This window comes from Saccostrea cucullata, unplaced genomic scaffold (genome assembly GCF_032062105.1).
Source record: "Saccostrea cucullata isolate Sc308-1 unplaced genomic scaffold, CSIRO_AGI_Scuc_v1 ctg1050, whole genome shotgun sequence".
In the NCBI taxonomy this organism is placed as follows: Eukaryota; Metazoa; Mollusca; class Bivalvia; order Ostreida; family Ostreidae; genus Saccostrea; species Saccostrea cuccullata.
Window position 1 is genome coordinate 121,841 of NW_026922132.1, and position 20,400 is coordinate 142,240.

General features: G+C 33.7%; 1 protein-coding gene across 1 annotated transcript; it reads left to right on the forward strand.

Annotated features, from left to right (window-relative positions):
• Nucleotides 1-212: 212 nt before the first annotated feature.
• LOC134261251 (uncharacterized) lies at nt 213-19,953 on the forward strand. The gene is made up of 3 exons (XM_062743701.1): nt 213-707; nt 6,942-7,036; nt 19,317-19,953. Exons 1-3 carry the CDS (start codon nt 288-290, stop codon nt 19,525-19,527), a joined length of 726 nt encoding a protein of 241 aa, XP_062599685.1. The 5' UTR covers nt 213-287; the 3' UTR covers nt 19,528-19,953.
• The last annotated feature ends 447 nt before the right edge of the window (nt 19,954-20,400 follow it).

Below are 20,400 nucleotides of genomic sequence, written 5' to 3' on the forward strand. Positions count from 1 at the left end.
CTTTTAAAATTAGTTTTCTTTGAATTGCGTAAAATTGAAATCAGTGTATCTTTTGAACTCTAATGATCAATAAATACAAGAATTTTGGATGAGGAACTCAGTTCCAGGTATTTTAAATTTTCCTGTGATCGACTGTCGTTTGATTTTAAACTGATCAGTCTCAGGGTATTTAAAATAAGATAATATGATTGTACATGTCACCCAAAGTCACGTGGTCAGATCGACACTCTCCCAGAGCAAACATCGTAAATATCTGACCGGGTCGGGAAACTGCGGTGGGTATAAAAATGCAGAGGTACACATTTCAGCTATCAGTCGGTAATCGGATTTCGGATATGATGGATGCGTCAAAGGAAAACAAACAGGTGAACGGTGAAAAAGATACCCCGGTAAAAAAGCCCCAGGTCAACGGAATCTCGGACCCCTCTGACATTAAAAAAGACCATGTCCGAAATATTGCGGAAAGAATTGAACAGAATATAAAGGAACTTGATAAGCAGAGCTTGGCGGATAGAAAACCGCTTTACTCTGCGGAGGAAGAAAAGAAACTCTTGGACAGATATATAAATTTTCCCAAAGAGAAAAAAGATGTGTATTATAGATTCTTTAAAAGTGCAGACACATACAATTTAGGATTTTTGACAATTTATCAGTTTGCAGAAGCAGTGCGGAAACGTGGATTCAATGGGAAAGATTCAGAAATTGCGGTAAATAAAAATTGTCTTCATTTTTTTCCTGTTCTGTTTAAACTGCTACATTTGTGTAATTTTCAGTGTTGACAAACTGTCAACGCTAATGTTACAAAAAGTCCATATCTTGACATAAGGTCGGGGATTTAAAAATCTCGCCTCTTTTCAACAGACAGTACGTATACTTTATATAGACTTCATTAAAAAATGCCTCCATTCTGTAAGAAAGAAATTTAAATTCCTATCTGGCATTGTTAGGAGGTTTTTTGTCAATATGACTGAAGTCATAATAATCCAATTAAAGAACAATGTAGTCTAATCACCCTAGCACCAACTTTATGCGGATTTAGCTAAGTCAGGTCAGTTTTGCAATAAGAATTTAACTTTTTAAAATTTGAAATAAATAATGCAGCCTGCGGGAAAGATCAGGATATGCGAGCGATTGATTTTCTCTCCTAGATCGATAACGTTTAAATGCCATTGTTAGAAGGACAATCAATATGGATACACAACATTCCAGTCGCACTAAATGGATCAAAAAGAGACACTTTAAAGAAGCTGCAAGATTTAGGAATGTTTCAAATAGAAAAGGCGTCGGAACCGGGAAGGGGGGAGGCTGAGGGGGATGGAGGTCACCCTCAACTTTTTTCGTAAAGGTAGACAAAATACAGGCATTGAAAATTGGGGCTTATCTTTTTTAGGGTACTTTCAATTAGCCCCGCCCCACCTTTTTCAATTTGCTTCCAACGCCTATGAATAACTTCCAGAATTTCTTCTTTTTTTTTAAATTTCTATGCTCTAGTTTTACTCAATTCAGGACAAAAATCCAGTTCTGTATAATATCAAATAAATCTTTGAATAAATAAAAATTAAATTTGGAATCCCAATACCAGTTTGTTTAATTTTTCTCTTTTGTTGACAAATTGGACAGATTCTAAAGTCGGCCAGATCTTGTATAGATTGTTCCATTCTTGGCAACCTTGCTACTGTATAATACAATAATTTTTGTGGTGTCGATGATTATTTTTCACCTCCAAATGTATTTATAGAAATGGTTAAATAGCTTAAAAGATTCACCTTTATTTAGAAATGTCTTAACAAAAAACCTGCTTAACATGCCAAACAAAATATTTAGATTGTATATTGCCGTTCATCCAGAGGGCAAAAAATCATTAACACGAAATACATGTTATACGGTCTTCTAAATTATAACCGGAAACCATTTTGTACTGACAAATTCACTATAAATAAAAAAAGACCCCCCGATAGATCAAACGCATTGACAGGATAAGAAAAGGTACAAAAATAGTGTAAATTCATTGTATTATTTTCCATACCTTATATTTTCTATGTTTATTTTGTTAAGGAGCATAAAAATGTCAAAGAAGAAAATGTACCATTACCCATTAGCTATAAAAATATTAATATATTTTGACAATTACTTTTCACAGTCAAATTCTATACACTACATATTTATATGATTACCAACAGTCCATCTAAATGGCTTTACCCGCATCTAAAGGGGTGTAATAGAAAGAGAATTGCAGCGCGGCTGCTATGAACTTAAAAAAATACCTAGATATAATTGTAATGCCAAATAATTAATTTTTATCAAAGGACGCCATCTGTTATATTTTTACCATAAAAATAGCTAAATACCGATATTTTTTTCATACAATTTTTTAAAACCGAAATGGAAAGAATTACAATCTTTTGTTTAAAAAATATTATAGAACTTCTTTCATGATAAAAGTCCTTCAAAATAAATTCCTAGCCTAACACCGCCCCTCCCTCCCCTCCTTGAAGTGAAATTTATTGCGTTCCGTTAAGTGGGGCGTTTGATTCCTAAAGCGTTTTACTGATAATCACCTAATAAACAAAACCGTAAATGGGAAGACACTTGACCCCACATTGTGTCCGATCTGTTCAATTCAAACACACGCCTAAAGGAGTATAATTTTATTATGTTCTGCTCGTCTGTTTGCTTTATAAACCGTAATTTTAGATGGAAAGCCCTAAAATGTTACTTTGATGTTTGATTTTACATTTCCCTTCGAAATAACTTTTTGAAAAGTGGAGTGAAGGCCATTAAAACTTAAGTTAATCAATTTTTTGTTCTTATAAAAAATATCGTAGGGTTTTTAAAAGAGGAATGAATAGCAGTAAATTTAGGCATACTCTAAAACCTGGCCTGGCCCCTTTGGCCTGGCCTGGCCTCTAAGTTGGCCTGGCCTCTATTTTGGCCTCTAATTTGGCTTCAAACCAAATTTTGGCCTGGCCTCAAAAGCTGGCCTGGCCTCAGATTTGGCCTCTGTAAAAATTTTTGGCCTCAATTTTGGCCTCACTCAAAAATAATTTCTTTTTCAGAATTTGATTGATTTTATTGATTTTTTTATTGGTTTCATTTTTTCAAAGATTAAGCAGGTAAATAATATATTTCTGTTGATATGTAGATGTGAATATTAAAATAATAATACACTACCACCAATATGATTTATTTTATTGATTTTCTATTGATCAGTTGCAATTCTTAAGACTTTCCATAGTAGGATTGAGGATTTTACAAAGTAAAACATTTAGAAACATCAATTTAAATCATCAAGAAAACAAAGAAATGCAGATGGGTAGTAATTACCTAAGACCTAAAAAGAATTTTAAATTTGCTATTTCAAGTATCACTTGTTACATGTTTTATAAACTCTTTATTCAGAATAAAAAAATCTTTTTGATAATGTGGACTACTCTTACAAACTGTTAGAAAAAGTGTCAATACTATGATATGCAAGTAATTGGCCACATTTTATATAATAGGGTTCTAATGGTCTGGTTGATAGGATGCAAATGTTTTTTATCACAAATGTTAATAAACCATCATCAAACTCAACTTTTGTTTTGATAATTGTAGATAGTGAAACTTGTAGTAGGAAATTCTTTACAAATAATGGATGGCTTAACAGCCTATGCACATATATATTTCATTGCTGATTAACTTCAACCTTATCTCCTGTCGAGAGCCATGCTGCAGAATTTTTTGTCATTAGATATCCAATTACAGTGTTTCCGCACAGGAACAGAAAGTTATAAATTATCTGATAATGTCATTTATATTAGTTTTTTTTAAATACAAACTGTTCCGAGATTAAGTACATGTGAGTTTTTAACAGAGTAATCAAATCAGTATAATATAAATATTTTGGTATCTGCATAGGTATAAGGTAGTTTATATATTTTTATTTAAAAATTCTTTGGTGCCTGTATTCAAATATCTCATTTAAGATGATGCAGGCATAACAATAACACAGTTAACACTCTACAGTGTGTGAAGGCGATTTTTCAAAGCTATTAATGACATTTGACATGATTTAGAGATTTTTTCAATGTGCACAATTTGGAATCTGATACTTTTTTTTCTAAATAATTAAGCAAGAGTGTCGGTAATGTCAGTATGAGATACCTGTCATCAAATCATAAAATAAAATAAGTGTACACCGATTGATTGATAATCAATAAAATAAATCATACTGGTGGTAGTACATGATTATTTTCAATGTTAACATTTACATATCAACAGAAATATGTTATTTATCTGCTTTGTTTTTTTTTAAAAACTAAAACTAATTTTAAAAAATCAATAAAATCAATTCTGAAAAGAAATAATTTAGATTGATGTTTCTAAATGTTTTACCGGTACTTTGCAAAATCCTCAATCCTACTAAGGAAAGTCTTAAGAATTGCAACTGATCAATAGAAAATCAATAAAATAAATCATATTGGTGGTAGTGTATTGTTATTTTAATATTCACATCTACATATCAACAGAAATATATTATTTACCTGCTTAATCTTTGAAAAAATGAAACCAATAAAAAATCAATAAAATCAATCAAATTCTGAAAAAGAAATTATTTTTGAGTGAGGCCAAAAATTTTTACAGAGGCCAAATCTGAGGCCAGGCCAACTTTTGAGGCCAGGCCAAAATTTGGTTTGAAGCCAAATTAGAGGCCAAAATAGACGCCAGGCCAACTTAGAGGCCAGGCCAGGCCAAAGGGACCAGGCCAGGTTTTAGAGTATGCCGTAAATTTATCTCAAAACGCTTTACGTTATTGGGTGTGTACGGTTGTATTTTGTATATGATGAAGTTACATAATTATGTAAGAAAGACTTCCCGATTTGGGAAATTCAAGCTGCTGGAATGCTTTAATTTGACGTGCCCTTGGTTTTAATTACTTTTCGTGATAAGGGTTTAGTGTTTCAGCGTATTACACCGACATTATGCATTTAGTTAACTGAGCTGTTCCTGAATACAGTCTGCTTTGTAAGAATGGTATTAATAAATTATTTTTCTCCGTATCTCCAAAAAACGTCGTTTATTATGTTTATTCCTACTTGTAGTTCTCTAGCTAAATATAGGAATTGTAAACCCAAATTATCATGAAATACAATTCCTATTCTGATTTTTGACTTGAATTTTCAAAAGATGTACTCAGATTTAGAGGAGAGAAAAAAGAAAAGAAAACCGATATTTTTACTGAAATTGGACAAAGGATTGGTCCCATTGAATCGAAATTCTCCAGTGTCCTAGATATGATAATATTTCACTTTATATTAGTCTATATTCTTCCGGGGATCATAAACGGACAACTCTGTGTCAATATTGTTTGCCGAGGAATAAATCAAACCCCCTGTCCTATCCAACACGTTACAATTCATTTGTCTCGACGCGAGGAGTCGTTTTCAAGATGGAGTATGACAAGGCGGGTGTTGGCTGTAAAACGTTTTTTTTAATCGATTAAAGTTTATCGAACACCTATCACCTCCCACACAATGTCCCATACGCGGGAATTCCATAATGTGCAAGCTCATGAAAATTCGACCACATCTTTATGAATTCAATATGGTCTTCAATTTAGGTTCATCTGAGCTGAAAGTTAAATTCAGTTGAGATTTTTTGGTTTGCCGCCGGTTTGTCCGTCTAGCTATTTGTCCATATTCGAATGTCTGAAAGGTTTTCACACAAATAGAGGAAGTCGAAAATTTTAAGCTTTAATACATTTGTTTTTGTCTCCACTCTCCAGAAACCGAACCAATTTCAAGTAAAATCGCACTGGGTGTTACCCATGCGTTGATGCCAATGTTCTCTTGTTCTCATGAACATAGATATTAATTGTACAAATACCCCCCTCCCAAAATAAATAAATAAATTAATTAATAAATTAATAAATAAAATGAATGAACAAATAAATAAATAAATATCCTTGCCGAAATAAATTATGTCCCATATTTTTGTGGTCTTCGATTAAAAATTTCACACTTAATTTCGTGGTGAAACAAGTGACAAATTTGCTACTCTGCATGCATACATACTATATAGAGTTTTCTAATATGTTTTCTATTGAAGGTTTATGCAATTCTAATAAAAACATGTACATGTAGGTACATGCAAACATAAAAAACCATTTCTCCTTGAAATCTGTTTGTAGAAAAAAACACTCAAAGTGGCGAGGGAAATGAAAAGTTACTTGGTAGATAGGATAAAAATTGATTTATTGCTTGAACAAACATTATTGGCAGGGACTTGACCGTTTAGATTCCCCTCAAGGCATACAGATCTGAGGTATAATACCAAAATGCAATGTAGCCAAGAGACAAGTGAATTCAAATTTCCAAAATGGCCAAGGGAATACTGACGACGGTTTTTTGACGAATTAGCTTATATGTCATTTAATAATTCACAATAGATACAGATTGTGTTTTCGCTGTCATGCACTAGTCTTTTCAAAACGTCATCGTCATATCATTTTGAAAATTTGTGAAACTTGAGGAAAAACAAAATTTTAGATCAATTATCGCACACTCTTCTGAATGACGAACTGAAGTTATATATTTCTTATTTGAAGAAGATCCCCAAGTTTCCGTTTAGGACACACGTAATGCTTTGTATGCAAGAATAAAAGAAATGTTTGTACTATTGTACAAATATATGATACATGACTTTAACTGCATCCAGAGCAATAATACAACGAGAGCGGCGGGCCACAATTCTTTTAATTTTCTTCTTTATTTCACTTATCTAGATAGATAAATAAAACATTTTCTAATTACTAAGAAATTTATACAAATGTATACACTTTACAGCAAAAATGCCTATTTTGGTTTTAGTTAGATTTTACATTGATTAGAATGTGTTATAAATATGAAAATGATTACCCTTTTCTTACATTTGATTCTCAATTTTATATATTGTTGATACAGACGATGTTTGTGGACCTTGATTCTAACATGGACTGTGAGGTGACTCTAGAGGAATACATGGACGAAATGTCAAAGAAAGACGCCAAGGCCAGAACGTAAGTTGTCCTCTGGTAAATGTCAAAGAAAGACGCCAAGGCCAGAACGTAAGTTTCCTTTGGTAAATTTCAAGGAAAGACGCCAAGGCAAGAACGTAAGTGTCTTTTGGTAAATTTCAAAGAAAGACGCCAAGGCCAGAACGTAAGTGTCTTTTCATTGGCAAATTTCAAAGAAAGACGCCAAGGCCAGAACGTAAGTGTCCTTTGGTAAATTTCAAAGAAAGACGCCAAGGCCAGAACGTAAGTGTCCTCTGGGAAATGTCGAAGAAAGAAGCCAAGGCTAGAACGTAAGTGTCCTCTGGTAAATGTCGATGAAAAACGCCAAAGCCAGAACGTAAGTGTCACGTGGTAAATGTCAAAGAAAGACACAAGGCCCAGAACGTAAGTGTCCTCTGGTAAATGTCGAAGAAAGACGCCAAGACCAGAACGTAAGTGTCTGTTGGTAAATTTCAAAGAAAGACGCCAAGGTCAGAATGTAAATTTCCTGGGGTAAATATCAAAGAAAGACGCCAAGGCCAGAACGTAACTGTCCTCTTGTAATTGTAAAAAAAAAGACTCCAAGGCCGGAACGTAAGTGTCTTCGGGTAAATGTCAAAGAAAGATGCCAAGGCCAGAACGTAAGTGTCCTCCGGAAATTGTCAAAGAAAGACGCCAAGGCCAGAACGTAAGTGTCCTCTGGTAAATGTCAAAGAAAGATGCCAAGGCCAGAACGTAAGTTTCCTCGGGTCAGAGAAAGATGCCAAGGCCACGGTGTAAGTGTCGCCTTGCAAAATTTTCCAAGAAGTATCCCCTGGCAAATGTTGAAAAAGAATTTACTACATATGTAGTCCCCTGTCAGATGTTTAAAGAAAGACGAAAAGGACACAACGAGAATGTCTCTTGGTTAATGTTCAAAAGAAGATGCCAACTTTTGAGGCAACAACGCAAATGATCTTTAAAGTAAATAAAGTGTTTCTTGGCAGATGTTTAAAGATCGACGCCAAGGGCAGAATGTGTACATGTCCAAAAGAAAGACCCAAAGGCCACATGCAACTTAAGTGTCCCATGGTAAATCAAGACCTAAAGGCCACTTCTGAAGTGTCCGCAGGCAAAATATTCAGTTAAAGACCCAAAGGCCATAACTAAATTCCCCATGCAAATGTTCAGTTAAAGACCTAAAGGCCACAACTTCAGTGTCTACAAGCAAAGAGCTAAATCCACGAATGTGCTAAATCGGCCTAATGATTTTAGGAAAAATAAAGTGAGGGGAAGAAGAAAATTATTTACGGAAATATTATCCTTAGGTATCAAACTTGAATAGTTTACGCCAAAATTTTCATTTGATGACGTCATATTTGTGCAGAAAACGTCTAAACACGTGAACTTTGCCACTTTTTACCAAAATTTAGCATTTTTTCGTCTTTGATTCAAATTTTTGCTGTGGCCACACCCTCTGAACAAAATAAAATTCACACCATTAAAAAGAAAATTAAAAAATGAACAAATAGAGTGTTATCTTACTTTGTTCGAGGGGTGTGGCCACATCGAAATATTTAATTTTCGTTCGATTTAAATCTCTTCGCACCGACCACCAAAGTGGAAACAATGGGGGTTTACCCAAATTAATTAAAAAGAAACAAGATTATATGTTGCTGTTGTAAATTTTAATTAGTTTTTAAATGCAAATATACCATTTATTATAAGTTATTTTGTGTTGTGGCGCAAAAAAGTACGAAAGTCTCTCGGAGTCTCTATGACTGCAAGAAGATGCAATAATTATAATGGTGACTCATTCCTAACCCAAGACTTTTTAGTCAATCGTAGCTGATCTAGGTTTACATTATCATTGGTTATGCTGAAATATTTTTAAAAAATGGATACTCTTTCCCCCAAATCTTATTTATTTTACAAACAATGTATCGATGTTTTATCTCCCGATCTCGTCTCCATGGTCACTATGTAATCAAAGGGAGATCACCCGAGAAACTTTATTGTCACCAAGTCGGAATTAATCTTAGAATATAATTTAACATAAACAACTAAATTGGTAGCAACTACCAGGATGTATATATAAACTGAAAATTATTGCTTTACCCCTTTTACAAAACACCAATTGTGTATGTCGAGAAGTCTGCATCGACTGGCTTTCATAAATGATAAAAAATGATATCAACACTTTCCCCTACGTTTGGCTGAGTCAAGATACAAGCGCACAAATTAAAGCCACAGGCCCTATCCGAAACCAACATGCACTTCAGAAAGTAGTCTGTTTGCATTTCAAGAAGACCGCTTCATTTTAAAAAGTTTATTATTAAAAATATTTTCCGATCCGAGAGTTTGTATGACATATAACATATGTTGGCCTAGCGAAGTATTGAACCTAGAAAATTCGAGTTGAAAATTCAAATAGATCTATTGAAATAAACAATTTGCGAGAATATATTGATTTTTGATCGCCTGTAATTTTTGTGATGGGCCTTTATTAGACTTATTCAATGTACATTGTAAAAACGAATAACTTACTACATGTACAGAGATAGTGACAGCCCTTTATGGTTGCAGGTAATTCCAGTCTCGCCTTTATGCCACATAAAAAAAAGTCAAAGGGAGGCTACTTGTTTATTATGTTCCCCAAACGAAGTTGGGGAACATATTGTTTTTACTCTGTTTCTTATTATTATTAGGGCTTTTCGACTTTTGTCGAAAAGACCTATTGTTTTCGTCTTGTTTATTATTATTATTATTATTATACTTAGCAATTCTTTTGCTCAGATTTTCAGGAGTACCTTTAAAAGTAGGTATTTTATTTTATAACTATTAGATAGCATATATAAAAATGTCCTGTCTGTAATGTTTTATACTTCCGGTCTTGTCACTTCCGGTTTCTACAAAGGGAAAACTGAAATCTCTAAAGAAGCCAAAAACATTTTTAATTTCAGTGTCTAGACTCCCAAATTTAAGATATGAATTCTAGAGACCTAATCCTATAAAAAAGTGCGCGTATGGGATTTTTGACCACAAATACTTTTCGAGATATAAGACTTCAAACATTGAAGAAGGGGGGAGGAAATTTTTGAAAGTCAAAATAACGTTACAAAAATTATTTTGAGGATGTAAATATGTTTAAACTAATTAGTAGGACATATCCTGTAAGTTTCATATCAATCAGACCTGAACTTCCGGTTTTATGGGTCTTTTAATTTTTATGTTAAAATGAAATCAGTTATGTAACAGTATCTCTAAAAGTAATTAAGATTTTCTTGTAATATTATGTATACAGAATGACTCTGACACTGTTCTGACTTCATACGATTATGAAATCAAACTTTGGGAAAATAAGGGATTTCTAGGGGCCAACATTGAAAACAGACCTTTGCCTGTAACTTTTTTATTTCTCAATGAATTTTCAAACAGTTTTCGGAATTGAGTTTAGCATAAAGAGAACAATCTAAAAAATATGGTCCGTGGGGTCACTTTTTGACCCCTTATAGGAGTTATAGAGACCTGAAATATTGTATTTTTAAGTCTTTTCAAAAATGATGATGTAAGAGTTATCTCTCTTTGTTGACCTGTTTAGAGTCTAACATGCTCTCTACGATTTAATTTTGGTATGCACATAAAGAGTACTTCCGGTTTTATGAGTCCCTTAAAATTGCCTATGGAGATTTCTATGTTAAATTCGAAATCATGATTGTTCCATCATCTCAAAAGGTAGGCAAACAATTCTCGTGAAATTTGATATGAATATTGACTCCAGCATTGTCTCCAGGTGGTAAGGTCATGAAAATAAAAATCCCTAAAATAGAAAGGATTTTAGGGGTCAGTACAGAAAACGGCTTTTCCTCTGTAACATTTTTAATTCTCAACCAATCTTCAAACTAATTTTGGTATGAGGTCAAGCATAAGGTGTACAGTTTAAAGATTATGGGCCGTGGGGTCACTTTTTGACCCCTTATAGGAATTTTAGTAGATTGAAAAACAGCACATTTTCGCTTTTGTTTAATAACCACGAAAGAGTTATAACTCTTTGTGTAGACACTGATGTACAAATAGAATTGTTATGTTTCCAATTAAATATTGATCTAAAAAGAACTTTCGCAATATTGTATTATAAGATTTTTTTCATTATAAGATATTGATTTTTCTTGTAAGATTCATTATTTTAAGAGGTCGAAAAGCCCTCCGTTTTTGTTGAACGACAAAAAGATCTAGTTATTATTATTATTTTTCTTCTTCTTCCTGGGTACTTTTTTGTCCGGGAATGATCTCGTAAACTATACATCCGACTAAGGTGAAATGTTTTTAGGGTCAGTAGACATGTTATGTAGATTTGTGGAATGAAGGTCATTTTGCGCGCACGTGCTTGCAAGAGCGTGCACGTGCAACATGTGAAATGACCGATTTAATTGATATAGGCGTAACTTTTAAAATTTTTGATGAAATGCTTTGAAACTTATAATATAAGGATATATTAGAAGCATAGACAATATGACATGGTCAAAATAGTAAGATCTCACGCGCATGCACGTGCGCTTCGTTCTGATTGGCTGAAACTAAAGTCTCAATATCTTTCTTGTTTTTTGACGAAATCCTTTGAAATTTTGAAAATAGCCATGCATTAGTATATACTACAACATGATATATAGCAATTATCATGAAAACACGTGCATGCACGTGCGCTGCAATCTGATTGGCTTAAACTTTAAATAGCTATAACTCCCTTGATTTTCAACCAAACAGGATGGGATTTGGAACATAGATAGATATACTGGACTACTACAAGAAAATATGGTCACCATGCACATGCACACACGTGCATGTACGTGCGCTGCAATCTGATTGGCTAGCTGAAACTTTAACAGCTATAACTCCCTTGGTTTTCAACCAAACGGGGTGAGATTCAGAACATAGATAGATGTAACGGACATCTACAAGAAGATATGGTTACCATGCTCATGTATGCACGTGCGTGCATGTGAAATGAGCAAAATCAAAAAAAACACTTGAATGAGCGTATCTTTTTAATACTTTTGGATTAAATACTTTAATATTTAGTATATAAAAATATATAGATTGTGTATACAAGATGATATGGTCATTACGCACATGCATTCACATGCGCACGCGTGCAATGCTAAAATTTGAATGAACTTTGTACACTTCTGGGTAAACGTTGTTAAAGTCTCAAATGCATCGAGTTTGTCTTATTTAATGAAGCTTACAGGGAATATGGCACCAAAAGGGAGTTGGGGAGCATTTGGGGAACATCTGTAATTATGTTCCCCAAACGAAGTTGGGGAACATATTGTTTTTACTCTGTTTCTTATTATTATTATTATTTTTCCTGGGAAAATTTTGTCCACGAGTGATCTTGTAAACTACACATCCGACTAGGGTAAAATGTTTTTAGGGTCAGTAGACATGTTATATAGATTTGCCGAACGAAGGTCATTTTGCGCGCACGTGCTTGCAAGAGCGCGCACGTGCAACATGTGAAATGACCAATATAATGGATACTGCTGTAACTTTTCTTTTTTTTGATGAATTTTTTAGAAACTCATAATGTAAGGATACATTAGTAGTATAGACAAGATGACATGGTCAAAATAGTAAGATCTCACGTGCATCCACGTGCGCTTCGCTCTGATTGGCTGAAACTAAAGTCTCAATATCTTTCTTGTTTCTTGTCATAATCCTTTGAAATTTTGAACATAGTCGTACATTATGAAGATCTACAGCATGATATATAAAAATTTTCATGAAAGCATGCGCATGCACGCGTGCTGCAATCTGATTGGCTGAAACTTTAAATAGCTATATCTCCTTTGTTTTTTGACGAAATGCTTTGAAATTTAAAACATAGTCATGCATTAGGATATCCTAAAATATGATATAGAAAAAAAATTCATGAAATCACGCGCATGCACGTGTGCTGCAATCTGATTGGCTGAAACTTATATGGCTATATCTCCTTTGTTTTTCGACGAAAAGCTTTGAAATTTAAAACATAGTCATGCATTAGGATATCCTTCAATACGATAACGATAAAAATTTATGAAATCTCGCGCATGCATGTGTGTTGCAATCTGATTGGCTGAAACTTCAAATGGCTATCACTCCCTTGTTTTTCAACCAAACACGATAGGATTTAGAGCATAGATAACTAGTGCTAATTGTAACGGGAACCGTTACAGATGTTCCCCAAACGCTCCCCAACTCCTTTTTGGTGCCATATTCCCTGTAAGCCTTATTAAATAAGACAACATCTGTGCATTTTTGACTTTAACAATGTTTTCCCAAAAGGATACCAATTATATTCAAATTTTAACAATTCACGCGTGCCCATGTGAATGCACGTGCATAATGATCATATAATCTTGTCTACACTTTCTATATATCAAAATATACTTTATATGAAAGCATTTAGTCCAAAAGTATTAAAAATCACTCATTCAAGTGTATTTTCAATTTCACTCGTTCCAAATGCACGCACGTGCGTGCACGTGCATGATGACCATACCTTCTTGTAGGAGGCCCTTATATCTATCTATGTTCTAAATCCCATCCTGTTTGGTTGAAAATCAAGGGAATTATAGCCATTTCAAGTTTAAGCCAATCAGATTGCAGCACACGTGCATCCACGTGATTTCAAGAATTTTTTTTAAATCATATTGTAGAATATTCTAACGCATAACTATGTTTTAAATTTCAAAGCATTTCGTCAAAAATCAAAGGAGATATGGCCATTTAAAGTTTCAGCCAATCAGATTGCAGCACACGTGCACGCTCGTGATTTCTTGAAATTTTTTGTATATCATATTGCAGGATATCCTAATGCATGACTATGTTTTAAATTTCAAAGCATTTCGTCAAAAAATAAAGGAGATATAGCCATTTAAAGTTTCAGCCAATCAGATTGCAGCGCACGTGCATGCGCGTGATTTCATGAAATTTTTTCCATATTATATTGTAGGACATCCTAATTCATGACAATGTTAAAAATTTCAAAACATTTCGTTGGAAAACAAAAGAGATATTGAGATTTTTGTTTCAGCCAATCAGATTGCAGCACACGTGCATGCGCGTGAGTTCTTGCTAATTTGACAGTGTCATATTATTAACACTTTTAAAATATCTTTATGTAATGAGTTTCAAAGCATTTCATCAAAAAATGTAAAAGTTATAGCTATATTAAGTATATCAGTCAATTCACTCATTTCACGCGCACGCACGTGCAGGCGTATGCGCGCAAAATGACCTTCGTTCCGCACACCTACACTACACACCTATTAACCCTAAAAAGGTTTTAGGTCAGTTGGGTGAACAGTTTCTGAGAACACTCGCGGACAAAAAAGTACCGGAGAACAAATAAGAAAAAAAATAATAATAATAATAATAACTAGTGCTAATTGTAACGGGGACCGTTACAGATGTTCCCCAAACGCTCCCCAACTCCCTTTTGGTGCCATATTCCCTGTAAGCTTCATTAAATAAGACAAACTCTATGCATTTGAGACTTTACAACGTTTACCCAGAAGTGTACCAAGTTCATTCAAATTTTAGCGTTGCACACGTGCGCATGTGAATGCATGAGCGTACTGACCATATCATCATGTCTACACAATCTACATATTTCAATATACTGAATGTTAAAGTATTTAATCCAAAAGTATTAAAAAAATACGCTCATTCAAGTGTATTTTTGATTTTGCTCATTTCACGTGCACGCACAAGCATACATGTGCATGGTGACCATACCTTCTTGTAGAAGTCCATTACATCTATCTATGTTCTAAATCCCACCCCGTTTGGTTGAAAACCAAGGGAGTTATAGCTGTTTAAAGTTTTAGCCAATCAGATTGCAGCGCACGTACACCCACGTGTATGCATGTGCATGATGACCATACTTCCTTGTAGTAGTCCATTATATCTATCTATGTTCCAAATCCCATCCTATTTGGTTGACAACCAAGGGAGTTATAGCTTTTTAAATTTTCAGCCAATCAGAAAGCAGCACACGTGCGTGCACGTGTTTTCATGATAATTGCTATATATCATGTTGTAGGCTATCCTAATGCATGGCGATGTTCAAAATTTCAAAGGATTTCGTCAAAAAACAAGAAAGATATTGAGACTTTAGTTTCAGCCAATCAGAGCGAAGTGCACGTGCATGCGCGTGAGATCTTGCTATTTTGACCATGTCAAATTGTCTGTGCTACTAAAATATTCTTATATTATAAGTTTGAAAGCATTTCATCAAAAATTTAAAAAGTTACTCCTATATCAATTAAATCGGTCATTTCACGTGTTGCACGTGCACGCTCTTGCAAGCACGTGCGTGCAAAATGACCTTCGTTCCGCAAATCTACATAACATGCCTACTGACCCTAAAAAGGTTTTACCTAAGTCAGATGTGTAGTTTACAAGATCACTCCCGGACAAAAAAGTACCCAGGAAGAAGAAGAAAAATAATAATAATAATAAGAAACAGAGTAAAAACAATATGTTCCCCAACTTCGTTTGGGGAACATAATAAGAAACAGAGTAAAAACAATATGTTCCCAAACTCCGTTTGGGGAACATAAATATAAGGGACTCCTACAAGAAGGTATAGCCATTATGCACGTGCGTGCACGTGAAATGAGTAAAATTAAAAATACACTGGAATGAGTATATTTTTTAATACTTTTGGATCAAATGCTTTGATATTAAGTATATTAAAATTTTAGATAGTGTAGACAAGATAATATGGTCGTTACGCACATGAACACGCGTGCAATGCCTATTTTTAAATATATTTTGTATTTTTCTGGGAAGACCTTGATTAAGTCTAAATTCCATAAAGTATTTCTTATTTAATATAGATTACAGGGAATATGCCACCAAAAGGGAGTTGGGGAGCGTTTGGGGAACATCTGTAACGGTCCCCGTTACAATTAGCACTAGTCTCTTTTTATTTTGAGTTATACTCCTCTCAAATGTAACCTGTTCGACTTCAGGTCTAAGGGAAAGAGGGCAGCCGAGATTAGCAAGTCAGTTTATAGTAGAGTACATTCTTATAGGAGATAGAGCCTGGACATAAAATGAGAAGCTAGGAGAGAGAGTGAGGTCTTCTAATACTATTTAAAAGAAATTAATTGTTGAATTGCATTTTCATTTAATTTTAAAAATCGGTATGATAAAAAAATTAAGAACATTACTGATGTTTCGTGACTTGGTCATTGGATTAATTCATTATACCGGTATGTCCCAATTGTATTACATGTATCATAAACGGATTGAACTGGTAATTTTACCTGTCTGTCATTTTTGTTTTCTTGAAATAACGTATAGTATAAATTATAACATCATAGATAGGGCGTTTGTCTCTGATTCATTCAACATGGTAATGGGGGGGGGGGTATGGCAAGGTAATATATTGCTTGACATGTTGTCAGGGTATGAATTACAGTGCAGAAATGTTTTTTTCACAACGATTTTTTTCACCCCGCATATATTTTGAAAGAACATCGGTGTTGTCACATGACAAAAATTCATGATATTAGCACGTGAAGTTAGTTTCGTTTATTATACCTCTACTGAATTTTCCCTATATAAAATTAAGTGATTAGATCTAAACAATTCCATAGAAATCGATGTGAATCAGCTAACCTTCGTGCGTTAGTTTTTGAGCTAATCTCTTCGTCGATAGCTAGTCATGCTAATCATCGTGCGTTAGTTTTTTTTTTGTTTTTTTTTTGAGCTAATCCTTCTATCGAAAGCTAGTCACGCGGTTTACCGTAATCCTCTAGTTTTTCAATAATTTATATTTGGATTTTATTCAGTTATGAGAATATTGATTAGTTATATAATCTGTAAATATTAAAAAAATTTTAAAAGCCCATTTCAACACGCACATGTTGAAGTGTATTCAAAGAAGGGGAAGTGCATGTAGATTTTTAAAATAAAAAGTGGTACTGAGAGAAGTTTGATAAAATTTTTCACTTTGATTATACATGTATAACGTTTTCATCGTTCATTGGTGGATTTATTTCAATTAAGTAATTTACATTAAATAATTGGTTTACGTGCTATTTCCGTTTAAGCATCTTCTCAAGCCCTTAGCTAGCGAAGATGGTGGTTGTCTTGTTTTTTTACTTTTATAATTTTGATACTTTGGAAATCTAGTGTTTTCGTTTTGTTCTTTTTTTTTAACGAAAAAGCTAATTTTTGCGGCCGAGTTTTTGCTTTGTAGGCACGTAGCAACAAAGGGGAGGGGGGACACTTTTTTCCCAACATTACCTATACTATTAAAAATAATTATTGAAAGGTTGGTGCCCCCACTTCTTACCATAGTAAAATGATATCAGGGAAATGTAGTATTGTTTGCAAAACAATTGGTGTATAGTGAAAGAAAGTTGACATTGAAAAAAGTTGCCCCACCCCTCCCCCACGAAATAGGATTTTCGAGCTTGAGCAATTTCTTTCTTTTTTTTTCTTTTTTCTTTTTTTTTTTTTTTTGCTTGTCAACTTAAGTGAAAAAAATTCTCTGGCCGCCCCCCCCCCCCCTCTTTCAAAGACGATGCTACATGCGCCTACTTTGCATCAATTTAGTTTAAAAGTCTACTATGTGGTTTCTTTCCTAAATATATATACTGCTCTGTGTGCGTAAAATACATATGTAGCCTTCAATATTGTCACTATTTTTCGTGCATAACATGTAAAAACTGTACATATCAAATTTTCAGGAAATGCCATAAATTAAGGAGGTGCAGCGAAATCTTTAAATGACAATATAATAAATGATGATTTAACTACAAACATATTCATTTCTAATTAAGCATTTTTTTAAGCTTGATGTTTTTGTTATTAAAGAACACTTGTATATTCTCAGTCAAAATCTCTATTTTTTAAGTTTGTATGCCGTAGGACCATATAAAAACACATTTAAGGATATTAAAATCCGTTTCCTCCATGACTACCATAGTATATATTTTACTAAAAAAAATTCAGTTTTACTCAGATATGATAGATTTACACTTTGTGTTGGTGTTCAACTTAATCTGCCCCTTATTTTCATTTAAAAGGTGTTGCATGTATCCACGGTTTTCCACTCAATCATTATTTATAAATATATAACAAACAGTTCTCATTTCTTACAGATAAATTAAAAAAAACAAAACAATCCATTTCTCAGAATTTCTTTAAAAAATTCATAGAAACATTGTCCTGAAATTTTAAAATTTTGAATAATGGCCTATATTGTTGAATTTTATTCCATAAACGTTTATGTGTTATATTTATACAAAACGTCAACGTCACGGTGTTGAAGCATATATAACGTCAACGTAATGACGTGACAGCATTGATTAAGAAAATAATGCTAAATTGAAACGGCTGCAAAAAGAAAACCAGTAAAGATATTCTTAAAAAATAAAATGTTTTACAACATACAAGTCTTCGAGTATAATTTCAGGAAGTTTCACTTATTTTGATGACTAGGCGGATTTTTGCACTTCGTGAACTTAGCTCTTTAATGTTCAATTAAAGACACCAAGGCATAAGCTTAAGTGTCCCCCAGTGACAAAAACCATAGAATTTCAATTATTTCTATTAAGCTCTTGTATACCGGAGTCTTATTTAATGATGTGATAATGACTGGACATAATGCATGCAAACGTATTTGATTTAAGTCACATTATAATATTGTACTATCTGACTTACATGAAAAATTTTTGAGCCCTCCCACACAGAAAACAAGTTTTGGACCGATAACTGTTATATTAAGATGATAAAAAAGTATAAAAATGCTGCTTCGGATGATGTCCAGTTTTATAATGACTGTTAATTCTTCTTAGCTTATATGGAGAAATTGATTTGATCATGGACCACCAAAATAATGACCAAGAATGTCTCAAGGTTCCAATCATCGATTGTCTGCGAGTAGGGTTCAGGGGCAGGACACTGGAAGATGTTTTCAATAAGAACTGGTTACCGATCAAACAATTCGTCATTTCTATTGACAAGAAAGCTGCTTAGAAACCACAGAGTGAAGAAAAAAAAAACTATGTTGAAGGTTCAGAGATATATTGCTACGCACTTTACAGCTGATTTGTAACATTTACTTTAAAGTAAAGGGAGGCATTGCTTGGACTGCTGCCAGCATTGAAATGTTCCAAAAATCATTTTATTGTCAATATTTCAGTTTATTCTGTTTTCATATAAACCTTATCTGGATCAAAGAAAATTATATACACGTATACCAAACCTTGTTATTATGAAAGTATGTTTCTGCAGCTACAAAATTCTTTTTCTTTTCTAGGGAGGCTGAGATGCTAGAAATCTTTAGAAAATTCGACAGAAACAAAGATGGCTTCATCACGCGGGAAGAATTGCAGACGACACTTGAAGAGTGCAGAATGAGACAGTTAGAAATTGACATGGACGAAATAATGAAGAAAGCTGACCGCGATGGCGACGGGAAATTGTCATATGACGATTTCATGAAAGCTTGCCGCTTTAAACCGAAATAGGCAAAGTTCAAATAGAGTATGAGATTTAGATCTGAGCAATTTTTCTTGTAACCAGAGCTATACTGGAAAACTGTCAAAATATATCGATTGCAGGAACAATAGAAGACAATTTGTAGATATGAATCGTATTCTACGCAATGGGGGAAATATCAATGATGCAGTTATATATGAATATATACAAAAATCAGACAATGATATTCTTGCATATTGATTATCTCTGGTATATTAGTTTTCAAATATACACATATGCACAGAAATACAACTGACAGCGAAATAATGTCATTTATGATTAATTTGTCAATTGAGCTGAAATCTTGTTGCTTGCCAAATGTTTTGAATGGTACTGTATATTGATATTATGTACTGATACAGAAGATGCATTTACCAAAGTATATTTACTACTAATAAAAGTATACCGGTCACGTAGACATCTTTTTTATTTGTATGTACAGCTAAGACACAGCCTTCAGTAAAAGTGTTGAATTTGATGAAGTTTTAAAACTTTAGTATTTAAGCATGTTAAGTTATATATACTTCAGTATGTAATTTGAAAATAATTTGAAAATAACCTCCAAAATTGAAGTTGAAGTCAACACATACTTTACGAATTGAGAATAATTGAACAAAATGATATATAATATATGCTAGAAACTCAGATGTTTACTTAATATACGACTGATCGACAAGAGATGCTCAGTCCTCCATGGCACCTGATCCTGCGTCCAAGTTTTTAGAGTTTCTTGTTTGCTCTGTTGCTGGCTGTTTGTTTTCTCCATGTCTTGTTTGAAAACTAAATGGCACGTGAGGAAGTAAGACAATTAAAGGAATCTTAATTGATCTAAATCCCCAATATGTGTTTGAATATGTTAAATT